This window comes from Globicephala melas, chromosome 3, assembly GCF_963455315.2.
Source record: "Globicephala melas chromosome 3, mGloMel1.2, whole genome shotgun sequence".
In the NCBI taxonomy this organism is placed as follows: domain Eukaryota; kingdom Metazoa; phylum Chordata; class Mammalia; order Artiodactyla; family Delphinidae; genus Globicephala; species Globicephala melas.
In genome coordinates this window covers 31,348,501-31,369,339 of record NC_083316.1, presented here as the reverse complement: position 1 = coordinate 31,369,339, position 20,839 = coordinate 31,348,501, and the positions used below count along the sequence as shown (strand labels likewise).

At 45.6% G+C, this 20,839-nt stretch overlaps 1 protein-coding gene across 4 annotated transcripts in view; it reads right to left on the bottom strand.

Moving 5' to 3' along the window:
* EGFLAM (EGF like, fibronectin type III and laminin G domains) overlaps positions 1-20,839 on the bottom strand; it is a 541,883-nt gene that overhangs the window by 32,325 nt on the left and 488,719 nt on the right. For 3 of the 4 annotated variants that reach the window (XM_060295410.1, XM_060295409.1, XM_030882073.2), the window contains 8 exons: positions 20,139-20,254; positions 19,225-19,543; positions 18,459-18,559; positions 17,098-17,198; positions 14,942-15,086; positions 11,498-11,687; positions 2,821-2,946; positions 1,462-1,705 (listed from right to left, as the gene is read on the bottom strand). In XM_060295410.1, coding sequence (XP_060151393.1) covers positions 1,462-1,705; positions 2,821-2,946; positions 11,498-11,687; positions 14,942-15,086; positions 17,098-17,198; positions 18,459-18,559; positions 19,225-19,543; positions 20,139-20,254 — 1,342 coding nt within the window. Of the gene's footprint in view, positions 1-1,461; positions 1,706-2,820; positions 2,947-11,497; positions 11,688-14,941; positions 15,087-15,231; positions 15,296-17,097; positions 17,199-18,458; positions 18,560-19,224; positions 19,544-20,138; positions 20,255-20,839 lie in introns of those variants that run through there. The other variant, XM_060295411.1, reaches the window with a different exon arrangement.

The following is a 20,839-nucleotide window of genomic DNA, read 5'->3' as shown; positions in this document are numbered from 1 at the left end:
AATATGAACTGTGATTCAATACAGCCCACGATTTCCTTTAAAACAACAACAAGGACTAACCGATTTCCTGCTGCAGGGCACTGTTGAACAAAACACCACAGTGGGTTTCAAAAGCGAAGAAATCGCCAAACGAGGCATGCCTGCATTAGATTAGCAGGCCTCCCGCTTGAAGGTAAAAACTACCATGGGAGCAACACAGTGAGAAGAGGGAGACATAAACAAGTAAGAAAAATATCTGCACCTCCCAACTGCAGGCTCTGAGGGATTCACAAGGACGCTGCCACACTGTATGGGAACAATTGATCTGCTAAGTCAATGAATAGTACAAACTAGATAACAGAAGGAAAGTTTTGATAACCCAGAACCCAACCTGCAGACACCAGCAAGCGCTTTAGAAGCACTCAGTTACTCCATGCTATTGAAACCAGTCATCACACAGCCTTCACGAGCACGATGGTCAGGGAAGGGTCTTTGCAGTTGCTGGTGATTTGCTATCAGCTTCTCTATATGGAGAACAATAAGAGCCATGCCAAATAACTAGTTGCTACCAAAGAAATAAAGCAAGAGGAAAGTTAAAATTTAAAGTGAGGCCACCCCAATCTATTGATGCATAGCAATGAATGATTACGTGACAATTATGTATTTCTTCACGTATGAGCATGTGTAATGTAACGCCACAGTGTGTTCACTCAATGCTGGTGAGGAAGTCGGTGTCCTTTTGAAATCCTCTTAATCTAATGGAAACAACTTGTTAAGCTTCTATCAATAGGACGTTTGTGGGGAATAGGGCAGATGAATAATAATTTGACGTTTTTGCTTTGTTTTGTTTTGTTTTTTGCGGTACGCGGGCCTCTCACTGTTGTGGCCTCTCCCGCTGCGGAGCACAGGCTCCGGACGCGCAGGCTCAGCGGCCATGGCTCACGGACCCAGCCACTCCGCGGCATGTGGGATCTTCCCGGACCGGGGCACGAACCCGTGTCCCCTGCATCGGCAAGCGGACTCTCAACCACTGCGCCACCAGGGAAGCTTTGTTTTTAAGTGATTGTGGCTCTGATACACACTACTTCCAAAGGACAAAATAAATAAAGTGAGGTCACCAAGGAAATTTCTGTTCATTACATTTCTATTGGTGCTTTTTAAACTAGTTGTCATATATTTGCCCACTAAATGATGCTCTGAGCAAGGTACTGATTGACTATTTATCACGTTTCTGCTGATTGCGTTGCATGATCTTAGGTGGAGAGGACTGGGTAGTTATTCAAGAGAGGAAACCTTGCCAGTAGGAGAGCATCATCTCTGGGAAGCACGTCATCTGTATGAATCAGGACAGGTTTCAGAAAAGATAACTGTGTAGGGAAGACAGGAAGAGAGCAAGCTGGTAGATGACAAATTTGTCTTTCTGCAAAGTGACTGTTGTCTGGCTTTTGAGGGGAGGGGGACCCTGACGGTCTCAGCCCTTACCTGAGAACACCAGTCCCAGAGCCGCAGTCAAAGCGGAACTCCACATGGCCCCCTGCCATGTTGATAGACAGGAAGTCTTTGCTGCCCGTGTCATAGCTGTACAGGAGGACGCCGTCACCCGAGTCAGGCCAAAACGTGATCTCAAACGCCATGAAGGAAAGGTAATGCCTGGGCTCTAGTGGCCAGGGTGTTGCAGCGTAGGACCTCAGAGACTCTCTGAACTGAGGAATGGTCAGGGTGAAAGCTGAAAGAACAAGCACGTGGTTAGAAATCCCTCCGTGCCAGAACCAGCATCTTCTTTTCCTCCTGGGTACAGAACTAAACTCTGTTTCTCAGCTGCTCTGAAGATAGGTGGGTGGTGTAGCTGAGGTCTGGCCACTGGAATGTGGGTGGGAGTAGTACACAGAATTCCAGGTCTGGCCCCTAAAGCTTCCCTCCATCCTCCACTTGCTCTTTCTTCTTCCCCTGCTGGCTGGATGCAGGAATCAGTGGAGGAGTCTAAGGCCCCAGCAGAGCCACTAGAAGGCAGGCGTCTGCGTCCCCGAATGACTACGTGGGGCAGAGCACACTCCACCCACTGACCTTCAGTGATGTGAGCAAAGATCAACTGTTAGTGTGTTAGGCTACAGAAATATGAGGATGGTGTGTAATGGCTTTGGCTTACTCTGACTCACAACGCCCTCTTCTAGGTGACGAGAAATTTGAGATTATACAGTGTTAAAAAAAACTTTTCCCCGGGATGGTGTCTTGGGGCCAAATCTGAATCACTGGCAGAAAACTTAGAACATGTTCAACCCTGCTTGGGTTTTCCAAAATCTTTTAAATCTTTCAAAATTTCCATTATTATATGTGTGTATTTGTGTGTGCGTGTGTGTTTATATGTATGTATACGTATATGTGTATATATATAATCAATATATACAGTATTGAGAGGTAGAATAATTCGGCAGAACAGTACAAAGAGAAAGAAACATCACATTGTTAATGTTTCTGTGTGTACCTTCCCAACACTTGCTCTGAAACCATCAGCTATTCTAAGGAGCCTGGGCTGTGAATGCTTCAAATTCTGACACAAACTACACAAATCTAGGCTTTTCAAAGCTATTTGAGGGGCAAGATGAGCCCACCACAGCCTGGCCCAGGAACATCTTAAAGAGAACTTGTCTTTGGCTGGTTTGCCACTCTGACACTTGAAGACACTCCAACCTGGTTAAAGAAAAGATTCTCCCGTCCCTCCCAACAAAGCAACATTAATCCCGTAAAAATATATGGGACCTTGCTAAAAGTACACTGATGAAAAATTACATCAACATGAATTAACAATGCAGACAAATCGTCATCAGCTTGCTTCTTTCTCACCATCTTCACAGTGTCGACCTCTAAATCCCAGGGGACAGAGGCAAATGTAGGAGTCAGCTTTGCTTGCTGTGCAGGTGCCACCATTGATGCAGGAGGCTTCATCGCAGATTCCACTGCTGCATTCCCCTAAATACAGAATGGGAATGACAAAGCCAATTCATCACGTGAGCCAGTCCCAGACTGAGCACGCCCACAGCTCACGATTCTGAACAAATACAGTTCACGCCCCACTCCTGTTGATTTGCTCCTCTGCACAACTGCAAACCAGCTTTCAGGATGAGTGGAACTTCCCTTCCTTTTAATTTGATTTTGGTTTACTCTTTATGAAGGGCCACAAGGATGCTAAAACATGGCCGACACAGTAAATCAAATAATAAATAACTGGGCAATTTTATGACCACTGACAGGGATGACAGAGTTGTTTCTGCTTGTAACTCATCTCGCTGTTGTTCTCACAAGAGTGTGTTACCATCCCTCCAATGTCAGCAGAGTGTTTATGTTAAAAGCGTTCTCATTTGTTTGGCCCCAATTACCTTAAGTGCTGCCCGCCTTCTTGGTTGAACGTTGGGTCAAGCAAGATAAGCACAGAAGGAGGTAAGGAGCCTTGTCGAAGCTTATTAACTGCCCTGGACTGTCAACTCGTCTGTCTGGAGCGGGGCGGGGGGGGCTCCATAATACCTTAGCAGGGGGTTCTCGAATCTCTACTTCTAAACTCAAGGTTACAGTCTTATGAGGGACAGCAAGGTGACCGGAAGTAAAAAGTGCTGAAAGGTTCAACATCAGATGGGTTAGGTCTCTCTACCAAACACACATCGGAGAGACCCGTGAAGGGTACACTTGGTCATTTTCAAGTGTAGGTCACCAGATGAAGTGAAAACAAACTGACTTTTCCCAGGCTGCTTTTCTTCTGCTCCTTTGCTCTTCCTTTTCTCCTTGTGTATAAGAAATAAATTAGGCAGATGGGCCACAACCTGGCCCAGAACTACAAAGGTGAGACCAAAGCCCTTTTTCTTGGGATGGAGGCAAAGGGGTGCATCTCTGGTTGAGCCGCGAGGGGTCCAGCTCTGCGTCGCACAGTCTCCAATGTGACGCCCGTGGGAGCTGGTAGCCGCCCCCCTCCACCCCTCTACCACCGCCCCCCACCGCCCCGTGAGATGAGGAACCCCCGTGGCCTGATTGTGTCATCTCAACAGGGGAGTCTCTCATCCTTTCGTCATCAGTCATCTGTTTTTGTTGAACGGATCCAGTCGTTTCTTTTCCGAAAGCCTCCTCAGGAGGAGGGGGAAGGGCTTGGCATACCGTGTACCCAGGGGAGGAGAGCCACTCCAGGAGCTGATAACAGAATTCGATTACAGCCCTTCCAGATGGCTTGCCCCTCCAGCCAGGTGGGCTGGCCTCTATGAATTCCAGCTGGGGGCCACTGGAAGTTCAGGCAGAAGTGACGGTGGTCTCTTTTTTTTTTCAGCCACAGCCCTGAGAACATTGCCAGCAGCCACAGCCTCCATAGAGAGGCCAACTTGAATTTAGAGAGCCAAACTCTCACAGGTCCCCATGCTGCACCGATTTCTGTGGGCTGGGAGGCTTTCTCAGAGAAGGGCTGGTCCCACAGGAAGAAGTGGAGTCCTTAGCTTATCTTAGATACACATGGGGAAAATTATTTTACAAATTTGCTTTGTAACTATTTTTTATAGGTGGGAGTTGACGGGGAGGGGCGTTGAAAGCCAGCCAGAGATGTTTACTGGATGAAAGCAGTGTTTCAGCAAGATTGTGCTGGCAATGCTATGCAAGATTGTGAGCCATGGGGGTGGGAAAGAGGAGAGAAATCCTACGGGGAGGTAAACTGCGGCTGGAGAGGGTGATCGCAGAGGAAATGGAGAGAAAGTGAACAATCAAAGACGCACAGGGCAAGCAGGAGTAGCCAGTTCATTCTAGAAGTTGAAGGTGGAAGGAGACTCCAGCATAACCTCAAGGCTTCTAGCTGGGAAGACCGAAAGGAGAGTGGCAAGAGGAAGGAAACGAGGGAGGCTGCGAACAGGACCTGGCTGCCAATGAGCAGCGCAGCTGGCTTTCGTTCAACTTAAGCATAAGGTGATGGTGGAAATATCTGCTGCTGAGCCCTTCCTGCACACAGGTGAGGGCTGGAGGGGCCGCAGCAAGGTAGGGGCGACCCTGATACCAAGCACATATGTGCTCCTTGAGAGAGGACAGGATGGAAGGGCCCCTGGAAATCCCAGGGCACCAAAGGAGGGTGAGGAACTGGCAGAGAAGACAAAGGGGGAACAGATGCAGGACACAGAGGACCCAGACAAGGTGGGTTCCCAGAAGCTCAGGGGAAGCAAAAGCCAAGAGAGGAGTCAAGTGAATACCGCTGAGAGGTCCAGGAGGGGTTTGCAAAGAAAGAACCACTCACAGCTTGAGGGGAGCAGCTTTGCTTTGCAGTGGAAGGCAGAACCCCAGCACAGGAAGTTCTGACAGGGGGCCTGGAGGGTTGCTGGACTCAGGTTTTGAAAGAGAGGAGACAAGTCCGCAGGGTTCCCGAATCAGAAGGGTCCAGGCTCACGGAAACATGGCACTGGTTGAAGCTGGAGAGGACCTGAGTGGGTGTGAATAAGCTAGAGCAAGGCATCCATGAACTTTGATGGGGAAAACCTTTATCTTTATTTTCCATGATCTTTAACTGGACTTGAGTATTTCCCTTACTTATTAAGGGAGGTAACGAATCTCCAGTATTAGCAGTTCTTGTGAATTGTGCCCAATGGACCTGAGAATGGGGCGAATCACTTTCCATTTGCTGCGGGTATCTCAAAACACCATTTATTCTCATCGCTCCTTTGACAGCATGGTCGTTACTGCACCCACCTTTGAAGAATCCTGTTCTTTAATGCTTTATAAAGAAGCACATACATTACTATAATAACAGAACTTTACTATATAGCTTTATTGCAATATAATTTTTTCCTATCATGTATATTTATTATCTGCATTTGAAAACATCCTTCTTTTTTTTTTTTTTTTTGCGGTACGTGGGCCTCTCACTGCTGTGGCCTCACCCGTTGCAGAGCACAGGCTCCGGATGCGCAGGCTCAGCGGCCATGGCTCACGGGCCCAGCCGCTCCGCGGCATGTGGGATCTTCCCGGACCGGGGCACGAACCCGTGTCCCCTGCATCAGCAGGCGGACTCTCAACCACTGCGCCACCAGGGAAGCCCTGAAAACATCCTTCCGAGAAGAGGTCCATAGATTTCACCAGACTGCCAAAGGGGTCCATGGCATACGAAAGCTTAAGAGCCTTGGGTTATTGAGAAGTGACAACCTCGGCAGCAAGGTCCCAGGAACATAGGGAAGGATGGGAGCAGAGTGTAGATGAAAAGGTTAGTCTGAGAAAGGAGAACTCTCAACTCTGAGAGTAGGAGGAAGGAGGTGCCAGGTCATGTGTACAGGGAGCTGGCAGGACCGCATCAATATATAAAATAACTTTTATTGACACTGATACTTCCTATACACCAGCTGTTATGTAAGTTTATGCAAGAAAATGAAGTGAGGGGCAGGAGAGAGATCAGGCTCCCAAGGAGGGAAGAGAAGGTGGAGTGGAATACACTAAGGAGCCCACGGACGGCGAGGAGCCTCCCCGCCCCTCGTCCCCCAATCCAGCGCAACAGCTTGTCTATTTCCCATCCTAGGGATCTGTCAAGTGTGTCACCACTACCACCCTGGATCAAACCACCATCATCTCTGATCTGAACTCCTGCACAGCCTCCCAGCTGGTCTACATGCCCCCTATGAAGACTCTTTCCATAAAGCTGTCTATAGTCACAGGGATCATTGCAAAACACAGACAAGATCATGAGACCCACCTCCCCTCATACTCCCACTGGGACAGGGCATTTTCTCTGCCTGGAATGCACTTCCCTCTCATCTCTGCTTTTTAACTCCTACTCTTGCTTCAGATATCAACTTCACATTCCAGCCTCAGAAATGCTTTTCCTGACCCCCAGCCCATAAATCTCCCTATTATACATTAGTATTGCACCTCCCCTTTGTAACAGTCCAAATTGTAATTTTACATTTATGTCTGTGATGTTTATTTAATTAATTTGGTCTCTCCTAGGGAGAGTTATGACCGGAGGGATGAGCTGAGATCCTGTCTTGTTTATTGCTTTATCTTAAGCACCCAGTGCTGTGACCAGCACAGGAGCTTAAATCAGTATTTACCAAGTGGAAGAAAGAGTAAGGGAGTGATAAGCCAGAGTGAGACCCGTGGCCCCTGCAGACCTCATGAGTCTCGAATAACTTGGGAAGTTGTTGGCTCTGTGACACTGCAGGGCGGGGATCCAAGAAGGGATTGGAAAAAATGAGTGGTGGTGGCTTAGGTTGGAGAATTTCGGTGGAAATAATAAAAGAAAAGTCTGGGCCAGAGAATACAAAATTTTGCTGAGATTGCTGACTATTCTAGAATGTGAGTTCACACAGAATCCAATAGCTGGACATAATTTAATGAAGGAGATGAGGTGGGAGGGGTCGAGTAATGAAAGGCCCCTTGGAAACAGGTTTCTTGGGTTTGGGGAGGTGGGACAGAGAAAAAACTGTGGTTGAAGCCGGCAAGGCCAAGTTAGAGATCAGAGGGAAGGAGCCATGACTTGCAACTGTCCTCACCCTCTTCTGGAAGCCTGCATCTCCATGGGAAATTAACCGCTGTTTCCAAGAGCCCAGTCTCCCCCATGGTGAGACTGCATTTAAGTTATAGGAACTTGAACTCCAGAGGACTTATTCAAAGGAAATCAAATATGGAGGTGAGGAAGGATAGCCAGCCCTGTTCTTGTACCCCAGGGGGGAAAATGGGAAGAAATAGAAAAAAAAAAAGGCCATGTGACCAATGCCTGTCACTAAGGTTGACAGAGAGCAACGGAATAATCCAATAGCTGCTCCCAGGGATCCCAGAGCCAGCAAGGTAGGTCCTCCGGGTTCATCTGCTCCATGGAGAGGTTGGTATTGTACCGGGTGAGATTTAAAACGCTGTCAGAAACTGGCCCTTACTCAATTTTGCAACTTCTTAACTACCTGTCAGAGATTACAAGACTGCCAGATCTGTCCTTCAGGGCTGTTTCCCTGTGAGTTCAATGAAGAGAGAAGAAACAACTTATACCCTGTGGATCGGTAGAGTCAGAATATTAATAATAACATCAACAACAGGAAACATTTACAACATATTTGCTCTGTGCAAGGCTTTATTCTAAGTGCTCTATATGCACCGTGACTCATCCGGACAAAATAATCTTATGAGGCAGGTACTATTTATAGATGGGGATATTGAGCCTCAAAGAGGTTAACTGACCTGCCAAATCCAAGCAATCTGCCTTCAGAGTCCAGACTCTTCAACAGCACAGGAGACTTCTCGTGGGCTTGCTGGTTCTCACCTTACCACAGCGGGAGCCTTTATAATAGCTTTAGTCACTACTGCTGTTTGCTTTGACCAAGTGATCAATTGAGGGAGAAAGTAACATAGGGAATAACAGGTGGAGAGTAATCTTTTCCTTTCAAGTAAACTCCATCTTTTGTTGTTTTAACAATGGTGTCACCTTTAGGAGTGAGAAAAGTAGAAGGAAGCAATTTGAAACCAATTCGGGAGCCTCTGACGTGGCAGATGTGGTTAAGAGGGCAGGCACTGGTGCCAGAACTGCTGAGGTCACCATTTACTAGCTTTACCACCTACTAGCTGTGTGACCTTAGGCAAGTTACTTAACTGTTCTGAACCACCAGCTCTCATCTGTAAACACTAAGACTAATCATAGCACCTACTTTGTAGCAATCTCGAGAAGATTAAAGTAGTTCTGGATGGTGGCTACATGTAGTAGGTGCTCAACTAATATTAGCTACAAAACAAGCAAACTGTACTTGGAGTCATGAAGATCGAATCCTAGCTCTGACTCAGAAATGGAGAGAGGGCGGAATAGGATCATATGTGGTAGAGCAAACGCAGGCAAATGTGAATGGTAGAGCTAGATTGTGCGCACGTGGTATTCACCATGCGTTCTTTCAAAATGACATCTTGAAGATGGAGAACAAAGAGACCCAACAAAGGAACTTGCCATTTCTTGCAATAACAATGTCATATGAGGATGTGATGCTCAGAGTTGTGGCACCATCTTGGGATTATGAGTGAAAAACAAGAGAACCACTGAGATACCAATCCAGAGTTCTAACGTCATTGAGTCACTGTTAGGGACTGAACTGTGTCCTCCCAAAATTCATAGGTTGAAGCCCTAACTCCCAATGTGACTGTATTTGGAGACAGGGCATTTAAAGAGGGAATGAAAGTTAAATGAGGTCATGTGAGTGGTCCTAATCCAATTTGACTGGTGTCTTTATAAGAAAAGGGAGAGACACAGGATTCAAGCACAGACAAAAGGCCATGTGAGGGCACCATGAGAAGGTGGCCATTTGCAAGCCAAGGAGAGAGGCTTCAGGAGAAACCAAACATGACAACACCTTAATCTTGGATTTCCAGCCTCCAGAACTGTGAGAAAATAAATATCTGTTGTTTAAACCACCCAGTCTGTGGTATTTTGTTATGGTGGCCCTAGCTGACTAAAACAGTCATTGAATTAACCAACCTTAGAATTATCTATCTGCTGCCTTCAGTGATGGAATAAATGCCCTTATTTCTTTAAAAACAATCCTAGTCTTTTCAGCAAATGGTGCTGGAACAACTGGGCTTACACATACAAAAAAAAAAAAAAAAAAGAATCTAGACACAGACCTTACAACCTTCACAAAAATTAACTCAAAATGGATCACAGACCTAAATGAAACTATAAAACTCATAGAAAATAACATAGGTGAAAACCTAGATGACCTTGGGTAAGGCAATGACTTTTTAGATATAACACCAAAGACAGGATCCATGAAAGAAATAATTGATAAGCTGAACTTCATTAAAATTAAAAACTTCTGCTCTGTGAAACACAATGTCTAGAGGAGGAGAAAACAAGCCACAGATAAGAAAACATTTTCAAAAGACACATCTGACAAAGGATTGTTATCCAAAATAAGTAAAGAACTCTTAAAACTCAATAATAAGAAAACAAACAACTCAATTGAAAATGAGCCAAAGATCTTAACAGATACCTCACCAAAGAAGATATACAGATGGCAAATAAACATGTGAGAAGACGCTCCATATCATATGTCATCAGGGAAATGCAAATTACAACAAGAAGATACCACAATGCACCTATCAGAATGGCCAAAATATGGAACACTGACAACATCAAATGCTAACAAGAATGTGGAGCAAAAGGAACTCTCGTACATTCATGGCGGGAATGCAAAATGACACAGTCCACAGTTGGGTGGTTTCTTACAAAACTAAACATACTCTTACCACATGATCAAGCGATCACACTCTTGGGTGTTTACCGAAAAAGGCTGAAAACTTATGTCCACCCAAAAACCTGGATGTTTATAGCAGCTTTATTGATAATTATCAAAGCCTGGAAGCACTAAAGATGTCCTTCAGTAGGTGAACAGATAAATTGTGGTCCATCCAGACAATGGAATATTATTCAGTGCTAAAAACAAATGAGCTATCAAGCCGTGAGAAGACATGGAGGGAACTTAGATTCATATTACTAACTGAAAGAAGCCAATCTATTAAGGCTACATAATGTATGATTCCAACTATATGACATTCTGGAAAAGGCAAAACTATAAAGAATATAAAAAGATCAGTGGTTGCCAGGGGTTGGAGATGGGGGGAGGAGATGAATAAGCAGGGCACACAGGAATTTTAAGGCAGTGAAAATACTCTGTATGATACCATAATGATGGATATATGTTAGTATACATTTGTCCAAACCCATAGAACATAAAGCACTAGAAGTGAACCATAATGTAAACTATGGATTTGGGGCAATTATGATGTGTCAACAGGGTCATCAATTGTAACAAATATACCACTCCAGTGGGGAATGTTGATAATTGGGGGGTGGGGGGCTACGTGTGTGTGGGACCAGAGGGCATATGGGAAATCTCTGTGCCTTCCCCCCAATTTTGCTGTGAACCTTAAACTACTCAAAAAATAATCTTAATTTAAAAAAAGGAAAATAGAAAAAAACCACAATCTAGTTCTGCCCTATTTTAGATAAGTTCTTTAACTTTTACAAGTCCCAGTGTCTTCATGTGTAAAATAAGTATAATAATCATCTCTACCTCCTCGAGTCAGTATGAGGAATAAATGAGAGGGCGTCAAGAACATGTTCGGCACGGTGGTCAAGAATTGGAATGTGGCCATTTCTTTTAGAAGCAAAGAGTATACGAAAGATCTTTCTACATTATTGTGTTGGTTCTTCCACTGGACTGGGTGAAGAAGGGTGAAAGGGCTGAATTGCTGTTGCCTTGTCAGATGAGACCAGGCTACGTTTCACGAAGAGGGCCAAGATGACAGCAGGACACAACCAAGGGTTTGGTCCACCCTTGGTCTTATTTACCAAGTCTGAGTGTTCAGATTCAAGGTCATCATGTCTTCAGAGCACCAACCTCACCCCTCAGGCCCACCTCCCTCCTAAAGCTCTGCATTAACCATCTGCCTAGGGTTGTAGCCCATGAAGCTTCTCCCCACCCTGGCCCAAAGCAGAAAGGCAGTCCCACGAGAGCATCCCACCCACTGGGCAACCACTTACCCACATCAGCCCCGCTGAGTGCCTTCCCCAGCGGCCAGGGCCTCAAGTCCATTCTCTTCCCATTAACAGTGAGTGACTGTACACAGCCTTGAAAGCCTCGGTTTGTCCCTGTTGCTCTCACCAACCAGTAAGCACGGGGAGCCCCACCAAGATAGAGAGGCGTCTGGAAGGTAATTTTACTGTACTGGCCCTTTAAGAAAGATGGAAACAGTAACTCACTACACAAAGTCAAAAGCTAAAACACAACAGGTTTTCATGAGGGACATGGTTAAGATGCAATTTATAGCACCAGTGTTTTCTTCCATCTGTATTTAAGTCACTGTCCTACTGGAAAATTAAACCCACGGTTACCATAGAAAACCCAAGAGAGCTTCTCAGAGGGCTGTCTTTCGAGAAGGGATGATTTTGGAAGCTGGAAGGGAAGGGAAGGTGGGTTAGAGCCAGGAGCAACCCAACAGGCAGTGTACCATGATGGGCATCCCGAAAAAAAACTTTCTCTTTCCAGTCCTGACACCAATTTACTGTGTATCTTGGATGGGTCATAGGGCTATTCTGTGTCTCAAAAGGTGATAATACTAATTTTGTGTATACGTGGGCTAACGTTTACCCTTTTACTGTCCTAGTCACCTTTATACTATATCCTGCAAGAGGCATTTGTGAGGGAGAGGGAAATTGCCAAGACTGAGTTGCAAAATATTTTGAAATTTGCTCATGGATACAATTTTTTTAAAGTGTTATTACAGCTAAGTAGGGACATTTCCAATCTTAGACTAAACCACAATCTGGATTGTAGATTTTGAGGTTACAAAATACAGAGCTGAACATTAGGTGGGTCAGAATTAAGGTGCTCTTAGTTATTTGTTATTTTTATTGCAGAAATATCTCATTTGCTTGGATTAAAGGGTAGAGAAGGAGGTTGGCAGAAGGTATGCTGCGAGAAGTTATAAAATGTCTAGAATGTAAGCCACTGAAATGTAATCTTTACCCTTTATACTTCTGTTATCAATAAGTAAAACATCTCATCATTGCTTTTCTAATGAATAGATAAGAATCGTTTGTAAATAGTATATTAAATGTGAGCTAGGCAGCTTTCAAGTATTTACAGTGGCTTTTAAGGGTTAATTCTTTGCCAGCCGCTGGCATATAGCTTTCGTGAGCTGAATTGAGTGCCCCGTTGGCTTATTTCACCAAGATCCTCAGGATTTACTTCTTCTGGATCCCTTCCTCACCCTTCTGGCCCTATTCCCTGATCCAGGACCACAGCAGGAGCCCGACAGCTAAATCCTTTTCTCCTTGTTTGGAACATTAAGTGCAGCAGAGGGGTGGGTAGCTCCTCTGAAGCTCCCTTCACAACATCCCAGGCAATAGTCTTTGAGCCTCGCCTTTACCTTCCTCTAATGAGGGTTGTCTTTGGGCCTCTGGAGGCTGCTTTGCCTGCCCATGCAGAGAACTGGTGGTATCCTGGAGTCTGCAGTCCCCTGGCACAGCCCTTAACAAGTTTTAATGGGGGCTTAAGTGTGAAAGTCCAATTCCCTTGCTTTGGGTTGGCATCACTCCGCGGTACTACTTACACGCCAGAGCTCCCCTGTGGGATCAGGCTAAAGCCAGATCCTGATGAACTTTGCCTGAGATCTCACTCTTACTGACTTCTGTCCCTCCCCCATTCGTCTTAACCCCCTCTCTTACAGGTTTCCTATGGGATCCCTTTTTTTTTTTTTTTTTTTGTGGTACGCGGGCCTCTCACTGCTGTGGCCTCTCCCGTTGCGGAGCACAGGCTCTGGACGCGCAGGCTCAGCGGCCATGGCTCACGGGCCTAGCCGCTCCGCGGCATGTGGGATCTTCCCGGACCGGGGCACGAACCCGTGTCCCCTGCATCGGCAGGCGGACTCTCAACCACTGCGCCACCAGGGAAGCCCTGGGATCCCTTTCTTTGTGCATCATTTGCATAAGACTCCTCATCTCAGGTCTCTTTTGGGGGACCCCTGACTTAAGACAGAGTCACTATCTCTTGAGACAGTTTTCTCAAACATTCCACATCTGCGGTCCTGCTTATACAACTTGCTTAGCAAGTCTTGGTAGTAGAGAGGCAGATGTTGCCCTGAGTATCCACAAAATTACATGCTTTTTGTAATTAATGCTTACATGCATTAAAATCATATACTCTGAAGGCAATCCTCTTCGAGGATTAGAGTCCCTGTTAGAGTACTGCAAACTACACACATAGGCACCAGAATAGAATAGGATTATCACCTCCACTTTCCTAGGTGCTATGCCTCTATTAATGCAGCCTATAATTTCTTTAGCTTGTTGTTATCACATGGCCCTATTTATTAACCTTTATTGAATTTCCTTGTTTTAAACCATAAGACATTTACACATGTGTTACTTCTGTTACAGCTTCTCCACCTGTATTCATGTTAGTATTTTGGACCCAAGTTCAAAGTGTCTTTATTCCTGTCAAATTTAATTTTAACCATAGTAGGCCTATTGTTCTGGCGTTTATGTGATTCTGCAGTGCATCTATCCCATCTTTCCCTTCCTTAGAAATATATGCATATCTGCATAAATGATCTTCCTGGATTCACATTCACTCTATTTGGATTCTTGTTCTTTTGGAACCACTGGGATTCAAATGAATGAGATTTATTTTTTTCTATTCTTTTTTTTTTTTTTATCAGCAAGTCATGACCCTTAATATAACATGTCTTGTCAGCAAAGAATAGTGAAGACCCCGGGCAAGGAGAAAGCTATACACATATATACAAAGGCTTTTTTGCTACTTTTTTCCTCAGAGAATACAGATACCTGCCTGATTAGAATTACAGGCTCGGTTCCTTGGCAGGTTGCTAATCCCAACTGTTTATTCTAAACACAGTCCTAAAATTGCTCAGAGCATGACAAATATGTGAATACCTAGGTGATTTACTGAGTAGCCCAACAGTTACGCTGCTTTACCACTTCCTATAATCATGGCCCCAAAAAGGTGGATGAATGGATTACTCCTGAATATTGAACCAAGGGAACCTTTCGGGACGATTTTCTAAAGCCACAGGATTGCAACACCTCTGCCTTAAAAGCAAGCTTTGTGTTTGGCACTAATAATGGCTTCAATTCTTCCAATACGGACCTTCCTCCACCCCCTGGCATTGATGTCCTTATAGAAAGAGAACACGTCCCCGGGCACAGAGCCTACTGCACGTCCCTGTGCACCCAGGGCCATGATGCTGGCAGTCACCCTTCTCCTCGGTACATGTGGGATGGACACGTGCCCTGAAAGCCCACCTCGGGTGGAAAGCTGGCAGGGGCACATCAGAGCCAGGATGCATGGGTTTGCCATGAAAAGCAGCCCATCTGCCAGGGCTGTCAGCTCTCTGCAGTGGGATCCTGCCAGGGTGCTTGCAGTGCGTGCTGGGCAGGGGGGCAGGGAGTGAGGCTCGCACTCACCTGGGACTGGCCTGTCACCGGGGTGCCATTGTTCAGCTGCAGCAGCCCGTTCAGCCCATCTCTGTAGAGCGTAACCGTGTGCCAGCCCCCTAGCTTGATTTTGGTTTCACTCACGATGATGGCAAGCCCAGTTCCACAGTTAAACCTGTGGGGGAAGAAAAGAAAAGGAAAATTCTTAGATCAACCAGTTCATTATGTTTTCAGACTCCATGGACATCACTTCCAGGGTAATGGCTTCTTTGAGAGCCAGTCTGTTCAGAGTAGGTTTACAAACATCAAGAGCTGTTTACATCTACACACGGAAGAGCCAGACGCCTCCTTCCCTGGGACCTCCTCAGCCTGGTTGTCTTTAATCTGCCCATAGAACCTTTCAGTGTGGAGTCTCCTTTAACCCAACTTTCTCTGCAGCTTAAGAGAATCCTGGGCAACTAAGATCTTCCCTCTCCTTCTCAGCAATGACCAGATGCTGAACATGGACTCAAGGTGCAGAGAATTAGAGCTTGAATCATTCTGCTTCCAGGGATTTCTCTGGGGACTTCCCACAACTCCGAAATGACAGGCTCAGTGCTGTAAATAAAATGTAAAAGAAAAAAAAAAGAAACCAAGTCTTCACACTCATTTTGACAAGCTGGCCAGCAATGCCATCTGTGTTCAGCTGGGCCTGAGTGCAGGGCTGGTTTCCATGGGAGTCTCCACTCAGAGGGGATGTGGGTGGAGAACGAGCATTCTCAGACAGTTGCATTATTCTTGTTTTTTTTCCCAACCTCCGTATGGCCTGGGGTGCCCTCTGGTCACTATGCCTGACATGTAGGATTCTGACCTTTTCCAGGCAACCTCCAAGCAGCCACCATGCCATGTCCCCCATGAGTTCTGAGACTGCCGGTGGGGAAGGAAGTATGGCGGGTGTTGTCCGTATCAGGATGTGCACTAATTGCTGCCCACTTCTCACGGCCTCCCTTTGTCTCCTGATCGTCAGTGGAGTGGAATGGGGTGGAGGGGCGTCGCAAAACAGGCTCACATAGCAGGGGGGGGATCTCAGAATCATGCAGTAGGAGCCGCAGAGATGGAGAGCTGCTACCAGCAAATAACCAGCGGGGCTAGCGGGAGTCAATCAGATCTTCCAAGGGTTAGATCCGCATAAGGTTAGGGCCACTGCCCCAGATCCTGCTGGCTGACCTCAATCTCCCATCAGTCAATGCATTTAGCAAAGGATGCGGGGATGCGGGTGGGGGCATTTTCTACCCCACGTGAGATGCTTGACAGTCTCATCCTTCTTAACCCAAAGTAATTTTTGTGCTAAAATAGTCAAAAGACAATCGTGGTTGGTGCTTACTGAGTGCTTTTGCTACGGGTCAGGTGCTGCTCTAAGTACTCTCATGTTTTCATTCATTTAATGCCCACAGTAGTCCTGGGAGGAAACATGGGCTCGGAGAGGTTAAGTCATCTGCTGACGGTCAGACTGCAGGAGAATAGTGTCATCAGGATCTTAATCAGTGAGCCATGGAGAAGCACCCAGCTGATCCCCATTGGTTGTCCTCTAATAGGTGCCGTGTGCACCTCCATGAGGGTGGTTAAAACACTCACACGTCCACAGAACGCTGCACGCAGAAAACCACACATAAACCAAAGGTGGCTTCCAAGGTGCGTTGGGACACAAACGATCAGGGCAGAGGAGGTAAGTCCAATAGTCCACCACAGCCCTGAGGAAAGACGAGGATGGGGTCCGAGCCTCTGGAAACGCTTAGGAGGCTCCTCTCTGGGCTCTGCGCTGTCAGCTGTGTCTACCGCAGGGGACAAGGAGGAAGTCCCAGCCTTCTGCCCATCGCATCCACCGAAGCTCCAGGAGAGAAGGGACTCAATCGCTTTGGCTCACTGCCACATTCCCAGGCGCTGCAGCGGTGCCTGGTACACTGCGGTGGCTCAAGAAACATTTGCTGTTGAATGAATAAATGATCACAAGGTGCCAAACTCAAATCTGAGGGGCAACCCTGCAATCCTGATAGCCCAGTATTTAGTAAACTGGTCCATGCTCATCTTATATACACTGTTCCTTTATTTACAGGGATCCATCGTGTATAGATTTTGTTCACACTATAAAAAGGAAAACATAACGTAGGGTAGTATTAAAAGTCTGAGAGGGTTTTGGCAGGAGTTACCTGAACTGGAGTGAGCGCTGGACGACAGCCAGGGACATGAAATCCCCCCTCCCGTGCTCATTCTCCCCGCAGTAGAGCAGCAAGCCATCCTCCGCCTCTGCCTGTTATTATAGGAACGAAAGCCACACGAACAATGAGCGCCTCTTCTTCCATAAAGGGCCACCTGGAAACACTCATGAACACGAAACTTGAGCACCTCCACTGCGTTCCTATTTACAAGCACGTGGACTCCAATTACTTCCCAGGTACCTAGTCCCAGTTCACTTTCAATAAACAGAGGGCAGCGATATAAACAGTGTGTGAGGAATTTTGCAGTGACGCGAGAGGAAGGTGGCCCCATATCTGACCCACTCTTTACTTGGCTTCATGGATCCACCAGCAGAGGCTCTGGGAAACCATGTGCACAAAGACCGCAGTCACACAGGGGCTGCTCTCATGCTCATCAAATCCTATTCTCACCAAAGAGCATTTTAGTTTTTCCCTTTTTTAAAAACTTTCCCATGCAAATTTGCTTCTTTCCTTCCATTAGGAGAACATGACAATACAAACAGCCCATGGACTAGTTTAGTTTTCACCCATGTTGTCTGTCCTAGACTGAGACAGATCATCTTTTGGACCCTCAACACTTTGACCGTGACCTGAAGGGGACTTGTTTCCATATCTCCAAACCTTTTCCTGTCATCTGAGATACGCAAAAGAATCACTTTAAGCTGAAGGCGATGAATTCTGATCCACAGCTGATTCAGATCAGAGAGCATCTACTGGGCCCTCACTGTGTGCCAGGGTCGCATATAGTCATTTTTCTATCTGTTCAGTTACAGTCATAATAATGAACGTTGTTTGGACTTCCTTTAAAAGGAATTTTGGGCTGGAGAATGCATTTATACCTTCTGAAATCCTGGCCTGAGAAGTATCACTATTATGAGTGTTGACCGAAAAAAAAAAGCACAACCTAAAAGTTGAGAATTATGTTTTATTTGGTTGACTTGCTGAGGACTTTAGCCCGGGGAACAGTCCCTTAGAGCTCTTGGGCTTAAGTCCTCAGCAAATTTGCTGAATAAAACATAATTCTCAACTTTTAGGTTATGCATTTTTTTTTCAGTCAACACGAGCAACATGTGTGGAACCCAAATATTCTTCCTGGGAACCTTCAGGCCAACTATTTCCATAGTTCAGTAACATACAGAACCCACCCTCCCTTTGCCGCCGCCCTTGAGTGTGTAAGTGTGCCCATCGTTCTCGCTAACCTGTGAATGGGTTTACCCCCTGCTTCCTCTCCCCTCTCCTCCTCCCTTTGGTGTAGCACACTGCTGTGTTACGATGTCCAGTAAGCACTCATCAAAGGATTAAATCCTTCTTACCCTAAATTCAAGAGTAATTTGAAATGCCTGATAAGAGTTCTTCAAAGGTTCAAAGGTTACATAGGAGTGGCCAAAGAACTGAGGATACTGTATAACAATATCTGGAAAGAGAAAAAGACAGAATCAAAGCATGCCGTTTCCTCACTTCAAATGCAAAAAATCAGTACACACCATTGCCTGGATGTCATTAAGTAAAAACCCCTGACAGTCTGTTAAACCTAGCTTACCGTCTTCTTCACTCTACTCTTTACCCCCAGGATTCTCATTCCTGGGGACTTTGAGCTTCTGAAATTCTTAGGGAGAAACTGGATCTTTGGAGATGGTTACTTGCCACCCTAAAGAGAAATCAATGGCTTTAAGGCCGCTGACACCTGCTTTCTAGCTGTACATCTGTGTGATATAAGTTGGCTCAATTATTATCCTTCTTAACCTTCACACACATGTTTCTGCTGCATTTTCTTAGTAGAGGTGTGATAAAAGTAAACCCACCCCCAAGATGCCATCAGGATGACTTATTAATTGCTCTGAAAGGACTACATGTTTGGCACATATAAGAATAGGGTTGCTATCTAACTAGAAGCAATGGAAGTTGCCTCACATTTGCCCTGTGTAGCTAACTAGCTAATTTAGTGACTAAAACATGGGAGAAGGGGCTTATCTTAGAAAAAGGACTTGAAGGAACCACGTGTGGATGCAAAACTGCCCTCTGGCTCCCAGTAGGGCCAACCCACCACCATGTTCCCCACCCCACCACCCAAGGGCCTACCTTCTGAGCAGCTCTCACCACCTTTGCCCAGGTTGCAGTGGCATCGAGAGCCCCCCCAGGTGTAGTCATTGACACAAAAGCTGTCAGCAGAGCAGAGAATTTCATCACAAGACACGTCAAAAAGCCTTGGCATCATAGCCGCACCATTCTTCCCTTTCCTCTCCACTGGAGTGGGCTGAGGAGCCACCTCAGTCATGGGGAGAGATGCTGGGGTAGCGGGGACAAGCCTAGAAACGGCCATCGGGTTCGATCTGGGCACCATCTTGGATTCCACCCAAAATTTCTTATTCCCTTCTTTGATAGCAGGAAGCGGTTTAACCTGAAGACAGAGAAGGAAAAGAAGTTCAGGATTAACACAGAGCACAGTAATTAGACTGCCTTATTTATAGCTGACGCCTAACACTTGAAAATACAGTCACTTTTGATACTTACCAAAACCTTGGGATGTACAGAGGACAAACAGTACTGACTCCAGTTTATGGATAAAGAACTTGAGGCTAAGGATTTTAAGGACCTTCTCCTGTATTACTCAGAAAATCAGTGCTAAAGCTGATATTATGTGATTTATTATTACTACAATATCACGAAGAGGCATTTACCTCGTCAAGGAATTGTTCATTTCCTTATAAAAACTGAGTTTATACAATTTCACTTGGTGGGAATCTAAATACGTTTTTGCCAGATTGTGAAGGCAGCAGGCAGGAGCTGACTACAGAGCATGAGCATGGTTGGTACCTAGTTACTATTAATTTATGATCACCTGGTGCCTAATAGTCAGAGGAAATAAATGTGTTAAAAGCAAATGAGCCAAGTGAAGTACGTTTTAAGTAAAACGTTAGTGGTCCATTGACTAAATCACCTTGTTCAGCAAGGAAACAAAAACACCCAGGTTTTCAAGCAGTACTTTTCTTTACCTCCTCAAAGGAAATATCCAAATCTAAGTCGTCTTCATACGTGTCATCGTCCTCGCTGACTTCTGTGTCGGTTAGATAATGGGGTCCATAGCGCCCACTTCCTGATTCCTCGGGGCCTTCACAGAGAAAAGCAGCACACCGCAGTCAGCACATGCCTTCGCTCCCTTTTTACGCTAACGCAGCCACATACAGAGCTGTGCTGAATGGATGGAGACGTATCGGAAACACACAAGGAATTCGACACAAAAGAGGAAGCAGCACTGAGCAAAAAGTATGAAAAACATTTCATCTGCTAAGTAATCAAGGAAAAGCCTCTTAAAACCAGAAAGAGCCGCCATTTTATACTGACAAGACTGGCAAATACAAAAGTTGGGCAATAAAAGATACTACCAAGGATGGGATCAATGGAGACTCATACTCTGATGTTAGGTGTGTAAACCGGTACATCCCCTTTGCAAAACACTTAGAAATATTTAATGAAGTAGAATATGTTCATAGCTTTTGATGCAGCAATGTCACCCCAACTTACAAAATCTGGAGAAACTTTTCCACATGTGCAAAGAGACATGTGCATAACACATTCATAGCATCAGAATTTGTAATTGTTAAAAAACCCAACTTTGCTATTTTTATAATATCAAGTAATAGCCCAAAAATCTATCAACAGATAATGGATAAATGAATTATAGTATATCTGTGGA